This window comes from Cenococcum geophilum (genome assembly GCF_001692895.1).
Source record: "Cenococcum geophilum 1.58 unplaced genomic scaffold K441scaffold_36, whole genome shotgun sequence".
NCBI lineage: Eukaryota > Fungi > Ascomycota > Dothideomycetes > Gloniales > Gloniaceae > Cenococcum > Cenococcum geophilum.
The window spans coordinates 908090-916936 of NW_027137594.1; the positions used below are offsets into that span (position 1 = coordinate 908090).

The 8847-nt window shown below is 38.9% G+C and overlaps 1 protein-coding gene across 1 annotated transcript; it reads right to left on the bottom strand.

Moving 5' to 3' along the window:
• Window positions 1-294: 294 nt before the first annotated feature.
• On the bottom strand, window positions 295-1636 carry K441DRAFT_196910 (uncharacterized protein). Its single transcript, XM_067640460.1, has one exon. The coding sequence runs from the start codon at window positions 1203-1205 to the stop codon at window positions 444-446; it is 762 nt and encodes a 253-aa protein (XP_067501341.1). The 5' UTR covers window positions 1206-1636; the 3' UTR covers window positions 295-443.
• Between the last annotated feature and the right edge of the window lie 7211 nt (window positions 1637-8847).

The window sequence follows — 8847 nt, forward strand, 5'->3', positions numbered from 1 at the left end:
CTAATAAGGTAACAAGGCCCTTCTACTAAGTACATATCAACTTATTCCAGGAGATTGTGGTATATAACGGTTATAAATAGACGATACATTTCTATAACGAATTTCTGCAAATAAATGAGGTGGAGACCTTTGCCTAAAAGTTGTCGTTAATATAAGTAATTATACGATATTCAAACAGGGTAAAGCGTTAATATAATTAGAAGATTATGGTCATCCGAGTTAATAGCAAGACCTCCCTTGGTGGCAACTTCTATAGTTAGACAAACTAAGAAGGAATCACGGTAAAGTAATTGGCTCCATATATAAAGTCTTAGAACAGTTCTGCTAAACGTTCTGGGGGGGTAATTATTATTAAGTCTCGTTGCATGCGAATTGAAGCTTAATTACTAGAAGAGCTCTAGCTAGAGATTGTTAGAGCTATAGCGTATTTAATTAATCGGACACTAAACGCCTAGCTCAACCATTGCATTCTTGTGACCAAGCAGTTGAGTTGATTCATTTTCTCGTTCTTGCCATGAATTGTTTTCCTCTGGCGCATGAGGTCGCTTCTTAGATTCTACATCTGACTGCATTAGGCCCGGCGTAGCCGCATGCAACGCTGGAGCGTCGGCCTGTGCTCCTAGCTCGATTTTCTCTGTAATTATTTCTTCTGTTGGCCGAGGAGCCTCGACGCTCCGGCCTGGTCCATTTAAAGTCGTCCATGCAACCTGTTTTGCATACTTTATCCATTGTTTGTTTACCTCAGACCATTTCTCTTTTGTAAGCTGGTATACTCTGGAAGTTGCGCCGTAATTTTTGTGTACCTCAGCCTGGTATCTCTCAAAACTGTCTTTTGCTTGTTGCAGGTCTGACCAGAATTTGTCGGCGGTGCTTAGGGTCCTGCGATGGGGAAGATAAGGCAAAGGCGTTATGGTGAAGTTGGCGTGACCGAGCTCTTGTGCCCAATCTTCTTCAGTTCGTGTCCACAAGTCGTCAAGCTTGCTCCTAATACGCGTGAATGTCTTGTGTTTTGATTGGTTGTCTCCTGCTATGCTTGGTCTGCTTTCTTGTTGCGAAAAGATCCTTCGAAGGGAGAAGCGCCGTTGTAGGCCTTTCGATTTGCCTCGTTCTTTGCCGAAATAGCGAGTGAGAGTATCGAGATCCAGGCTAATCGTATTGCGTTTATTGGACGAGGAAAAACCGGCACCAGTAGGACCGCCAGCCATGGTAGCCACTTATCGTCAAGGTACCAACTGCAAACTGGTGGGAGCAAGCTGGAAGTGGAGTGGAGAGGCATTGGTATTTTCAAGTTCCAGGCTATAAGTGGAGGTAAAGATTACCGCTGCTCAGCCCCAGGTTGTCTCAGCCTTGTCAAGCGTCTCTGGTACCATTCTGGACGGCCTTTTCTGTGCGAAGACATATTAAACATGAACAACCCCGTCTCGACTATAAGCAATTGCCGGTAGCCAATTTGGAGTATCATTAAAAACATTCCTAGTAGTTAGTTAAATCGCCACAAACTGAGGTGTCGATAATCGTAATATTGTCTGGGGCAATGGCAAAGGGCTGAGCTGAAGGTGCAGAAAATTCTCGGCGGTCGGAAGCTTAGCTGAGAATTGCAGCCAATCATCACACCTTCGCAGTGGGTAATGCAAATCTCCCAATAGACGCCATTAGTGGAGTTGTGAAAAGGACAGCACAAATACTATCCCTTAACACGTCAATTCGGGTCCTTAGGTTATCGATAAGGATTAACCAATTAGATCAGCTAAATTTGGTGCCCGTTCTCAGGAATATGAGGTTACCATATTACCTCAGCAAGCTCAGACCATAGAATCAATTAGCAGACATACGTATACGGGTTCCGCAGACCTGCGGAGGATAGGCCGGATAGGCCTCTCGGATAATAGGCCTATCAGCTGATAGTATCCGGAGACTATCCGGATAGTCTCCGGATAGTCTTGGCAAAATCCCCTTAATATGCTTACACTTGTAATGCACCTCCCAATATTAAATAAATAAATTTTCTATTAGTATAGATTTATAGAGCTTATAAAGCGCTTTAAAATGGTATTACTTTTATCTAAATATCCTAAGGGTAAGTAATATTATATAGATATAAAGCTTACAAGAGCTCTGCGGAACAAGGCTTTAGGGGAGCCGCGCACAGAGCTCTACCAAAGCTCTGCACGAAGCTCTGTATACGGAGGCTCTACACGAAGCTCTACGTATAGAGGCTCTGCACGAAGCTTTACGTACGGAGGCTCTACACGAAGCTCTGCACGAAGCTCTGCGTACGGANGCTCTGCGTATGGAGGCTCTGCACGAAGCTCTGCGTACGGAGACTCTGCGTATGGAGGCTCTGCACGAAGCTCTGCGTACGGAGACTCTGCGTATGGGGGCTCTGCATGAAGCTCTGCATATGGAGGCTCTGCACGAAGCTCTGCGTATGGAGGCTCTGCACGAAGCTCTGCGCATGGAGGCTCTGCACGAAGCTCTGCGCATGGAGGCTCTGCACGAAGCTCTGCGTACGGAGGCTCTGCACGGGGCTCTGCGTATGGAGACTCTGCACGAAGCTCTACACGAAGCTCTGCANGAAGCTTTTATATAGAGCCTCCGTAGTAGAGCTGTCGTACGCAGAACCGTCGTACGCAGAGCCGTCGCGCAGAGCCTCTGCACGTAGAGATTCGTGTAGATCCTCGTATAAAGCCTTATATAAAGCTTTTATATACAGAGCCTCTATATAATAAAATAATATTTAATTAAAAATATTTATAACTACTTAGCTAATAAATATTAATTTTATTATAGACATCTAGACCTCTCTAAGCTTTAAATAATTATATATTAAGAAATATAGCTAAGGCTATCTAAAGACTATCCAGATAGTCTCCGAATACTATTAGCTAATAGGTCTATTATCTAAGAGGCCTATCTAGTCTATCCTTTATAAGTCTATTAAAGATATACTTATAAAGAATAAACTATCCTATTTAGTTAGGCGGATAATAATCCTATCTAAGGATAGCCTAGATATAATATCTAGATAAGGCTTAGTATCTATAGAATTTTAACTATAAAACTAAATCTTTTATTTCTATTATATAACACTATAAATATAGCTAGCACTAGGCTTTATATAAAGCTATATATGTAAAGCTTCTATATATAGAGTCTTTAATATAGAGCGTCGCATAGAGCTCTATATGTAAAGCCTCTATATATATAGCCTTTATATATAGAGCGTTATATAGAGCGTCCTATAGAGCGTCTATATATAGAGTATTATGCAGAGTGTTAGCGACTCAGTTAATCGAGACATAAGCACGGCAAAAGGGTCTGTCACAGCACTGACCTAACGCATACTGTTTTATACTGTCTCGTACTGTTTCCTACTATTAGCTAGCCTACCACTAGCGACTTGGCGGCCGGCCCTACTATTTATATATAATACCCCCTTTCCACCTTCTTCCCCTCTTTATACCATAACGTAGTTATTTAGTCTACTTTATTGCAGCACTGTAACAGTTTATAGTATCTTTAATTTGCGCCCCATCGCGATCACTAACTCCTTATACCCTAGCCAATTAACCTCCGCCCTAGAGCAATCGCGACCTGCGCACGCCTCTACTAAAACCGATATATCCCCAGCACAGTCCTAAAACGATTTTTAGTTTTTACCTAGCGCCTAGATAGGCAACACTAACGATGCCAAAATGACCGAAACCTAAAACCCCCGCGACGTCTTTGCAGACCTCTTTATAGAGATATACCCTAATATTATATAGACAATCCGCCGCTCCCTACTATACCCTAAGACCTTTAAGCCCAGCAAAGCTTACCTTACCCTTATTAACTATACTAATAAGTTCCTTAATAATATTAAAGTAGGACTATAGTGTATATATAATATAAACACCGCTAATAAAAAAGCTAACAAAAACCTTAGTACCCTTATCGCTTCCTAGATAGGAACTATTAACTCCTAGGCAGAGACTATTACCGTTCTAAAATAATTAACCCCTATAACAACAGTAGCAACCTAGTAAAAAAAATGGAGATCTAAAGACCTACTAATATTTAGCGGAAAAGGTACCCCGCTAGAATAATAAGCTAATTTTAAGACCTAGCATATTAAGATTAAGGGAGTTTTTAACTGGGACTGGGATTACTTTAACATAGTTTAGTCCTAGATCCTTTATATCTNNNANATACTAGAGAATAAGGCCTATAAGTTTATTAAGTAGGGCCTAGAGCTTATATATAAGAACCTAAACAATATATCTGCGTGGAAATGGCCTACTAAGGAAGATATACTTAAAGACCTTACTGCCTACTATGAGGTCCTTAATATAACCTAAGTTGTAAAGAATAAGCTTAACCATTTCCCCTAGGGCGAGCGTAATTACTAGTCCTAAAAGGGAGAGCTTAATAAGCTAATAGTCCGCGTTAAGAAGATAGATAAATAGAAGGTAGACCTACTCTAAAAGTTTATCTCTCTAAAGATAGAAGAGCTAGTACTTAGACTTACCTACAAAATTAATAATAGCAACTATATAGGTTAAAGCAAGCAAATAGATGTGTTTGCTAAGAACTTTGCGAACTATATACACTAAGCTAACCTTAAGAAAAACGCTAACTACCGCCTACCTGCCTAAGCCCCCGCCCCTATATTAACCCTAACCCTAGTAGTAACTAGAGAACCTATAGACCTTAATAGAATCTTAGACATAGAGCGTAAGTACCGCGTTAATAATAGACTGTACCTTACCTGTGGCCTACCTAGCTACTAAAAGGATACCTATAACCCCGCTAAGATAGCAAACCTAGTCCTAATGCTACCCTATTAAATAATGCGAACTAATAACCGCGGATGCGGTAACCGTAGAGTTTATTATAGACGCGGCAACCGCAAAGCCTATTATAGCCGCGGCGGATGACCCCCCCCCTTTAACCCTATGGCTTAGTTACTCTAAACCATGCCCTATATAGGAGCCTAACCCGTTAATAACGCCTAGTATTAGCGACTTTGCGCTAGCAAATATAAACACGGCCACGTCGTTGGTAAGGTATTGTCTTTTTATACCCTAACTAAAACTAAAACCGATACCGCTAGTTAGACGGACACTAGACCACCCTACTAAGACAGCTTTGTACCCTAGTTATTAAAAGGTAAACCCTTAAACTAAGTTATATTTAAGGGTTTAAACTATATAAGGAGGAAGATAAGAAGATTAGGTCCCTATTACTAGATTAATTAGTCCTTTCTATTAGTAAACTACTACTTAATCTTAGATTAGTAAATAGTAATAAGAAATTAATCCTTATTTAAACCCAACTCTTCTTATTACGTAGCCTATACCCCTAAGTTTATATTAATATAGTAAGTCTAGTGGACTTTAGTAGTACTGTAATGGCATTTACTAATATAGAGTCTATTATAAGAAAGTATAATGTTATAATTAAGAAGCTACTAGCACCTAGGCTACTGCGCCTCGCAAATAGTATTCCAACTTTGCTTATTACGGACTACTTTACCACCTAAATATTAATCGGCCTCTATACTAAAGCTATACTCTTTTTTATTACTAAACTCTCGCCTACTACCCTAATTATCCTAGGTATACCCTAGCTTCAGAAGTACGAGCCCCGTCCTAGCTTTAGGAAACTTAAGATCTGCTTTAACTTAGACTACTACTCTAAGCACTACCTCCTATAGGGGATAGCCAATGTTAGTAGGGACGCCCTATGTAGATACTTAGTACTACTAAGCCTAGTGCCTAAGACTATATATAAAGCCCTAATAGTAAAAGACGTTCTTAATAAAGGAGAGCCCGTATAACTGTAAAGAAATAAAATAGTAGAAGACTGGACTACCCTAGTACTTAAGACTAAAATGATGGGCTAGCCAGCCCTACTAAGACTAAGGAAGAAGGTTTGCTTTATACCGCTACTATTAAGAATTTAACCCTAACCTAGGCACTATTTAAACCCTAGCCGCCTAGCCCAATACCTAGAACTAAGCTATATGCTATATACGTACACTATAGCTCGCGTTATAGCAAGGATTGGCTATAAAACTACTAAGACCCAGATAATAAAAACCGCGCCACTGTAACGCCTAACCTTGTACCCGTCTCCCGCGCGTACTATATAGGGCCGCCGCCTTATTTCCGCCCCCCTAGGCTAACTAAGCTGTGCTAGCCTAGCTATAACACTAAAGAACTAGACACGCCCCAACCTAGACAATATTAAATGCACTTATGCTATTAATTTCACCTAGTTTTATAAATAAAAAGATATAAAGGTAATAAGGATCTATATAGCGGAGCTAGTAGAACTAGTTAAATAAAATAAGCACTAATAGCTGCTTAAAGAGCTGCCTATAGGCCTAATAGAAGTACCNAACCTATTANAAAGGTCTTTNNGCNNNCTAGTNNAAGGCNACTATANAATAAAGGAAGCCNNTAAAGTGCTTNCCCCCTATTTCTATAACTTCCTTAAAATAAATCTAAAAACTAAACCTAAGCTTTTACGTTAGAAGATAGTTAATACTAATATTAAAAAATTCCTAAAAGGCAAACTGGGATTAACTCGCGAAGATATTTTATAACGCCTACTAAAGGAGTTTAGTAAATATATTAAGCACTTCCTCCCTAAAAACGTAGATAAGCTGCCCCCTTACCAACTATAGGACTATAAAATTAAGATTACCCCCGGAAACTAGGCCTTATACTATAAAAACAGACCACTTTTACTTGCTAAACTTAGGTGTGTAAAAAAGTGGATTAATAAGATGCTAGATAAGGGTTTTATCCGCAAATTAACCTCACTAGCTACTATACCACTCCTCCTCGCTACTAAGCCTGGCGGTAGTATATAAATCTACTATAATTACTAAGGCCTAAACATAGTTACTATTAAGAATTAATACCCACTACTACTAATCCGCGAGACACTTAACGCACTCTATAGTACTAAGTACTTTACTAAACTTAATATAATTGCTGCGTTTAACCGAATCCGGATTGTGGAGGGCTATAAGTAGCTTATAGCATTTATTACCCGGTTTGGACTCTATAAAATACTAGTTATACTATTTAGCCTCTATAACGCACCCGCTATATTTTAAAACTATATTAACTATATTCTACATAACGCCCTTAATAACTACTATACTGCCTATCTTAATAACGTCCTTATCTTTTCTAAAACACGCGCTAAGTACACTAAGTATATAAATAAAGTTATCTAAAGACTTGGCAATGCTAAACTTTATATTAATATTAATAAGTCTAAGTTCTACTCTACTAAAACAAAATACCTCGGCTTAATTATCTTGACTAATAGTATAACTATAGACCCTAAGAAGGTATAGGCCTTATAAAAATAGAAGGACCCGATATCAATTAAAGAACTATAATAATTTCTTAGCTTCGCGAACTTCTACTAATAATTTATCTAAGGCTACTCTACTATTGCTACACCTATAATAAAACTCCTAAAGAAGGATATCGGATGGCTATAGGGACTAAAATAAGCTAAATCATTTAAGGCCCTTAAGGAAGCCTTTACTTTAGCACTAGTACTAATATACTATAACTATATAAAGAAAACAGTGGTAGAGACAGATATATCAAATTAGGCTTCCGGCGGAGTCCTTTCCCAGTATAATAATAACAGAAAATTAAAACTGGTCGCATTCTTCTCCGCAAAGTACTCTACGCTAAAGTATAACTATAAGATCTATAATAAAGAACTCTTAGCTATTATTAAGGCTTTAGAGGAATAGCGCCCTAAGCTATAAGGGACTAAGGAGCTGTTTAAAATTATTACCGACTACAAGAACCTATAGATGTTTATAACTACTAAGTAGCTAAACTAGCGCTAAGTCTAGTAGGCAGAGTTCCTTTTATAGTTTAACTTTGTAATTATATACAGACCTAGCAGTAAAGCCACGCTCCCTAACGCCCTAAGCTGGCTACTAGGAATAAGGCTTAAGGACACTAATAATAAACGCCTCCGCCACTAAGCCTAAGTTGTTATACCACCCTAAAAAGTTAACCCTATAATCTTAGAAAAATTACTATATAAGTCCCGTAACTCTAATAACGCAAAGTTTATAGCCGCTCTAGACCCTAAAATAGCTAAAAAGTTACTAGATAAGTTAATTTGGCTAGGATACTAGGAGAACAAACTCGCAAGAAATATAGTAGCAGCCCTATATAATCGGAAAGCTTACTATTAGCTAAAGAAGATTAGGAAACTACTCTATTGCGATAAGTTAGAATATAGTATCGTTAATAGATAGATCTACTTCCGCTAACGTCTCTTCGTCCCTAACGCCCTAGACCTTCGCCTAGAAGTTACCTATCGCTTTTATAGCAGCGGCCCCGCTAGTTACCCTAGCTAGGTTAAAACTTTTAACCTCTTAAACCGAATATACTAGTGGCTAGGAATCTCCTAGTTCACGGCTACTTTTGTTAAAGATTATGCCCTATACTTTCGCACTAAGACCCCCCATTTTACCCCACCCGGTTTCCTAAAGCTACTAAAATTACCCGCCCGCCTATAGACCGATATCTTAATTAACTATATTATAACGCTACTAGTATACCAATGCCACGGTAAGGCATATGAATATATCCTTATTATTATAGACCGCCTAATTAAAATATAATACCTTGTCCTAGTAATAGGACTCTTAACAGAGGAGCTAGTTAATGGCTTTATTAACAACGTATATAAGCTCCACGGTATACTGAGCACGATTATCTCTAATCATGGCATATAATTTGTTAGCGACTTCTAGTAACGACTAAGTAAACGCCTTAAGACAACCTTGTAACTAAGCTTAGCCTAATACCT

What these genes read in the sequence shown, in the direction of transcription:
- K441DRAFT_196910 (XM_067640460.1), bottom strand. Translation starts at nt 1,205, where the DNA reads ATGGCTGGCGGTCCTACTGGTGCCGGTTTTTCCTCGTCCAATAAACGC.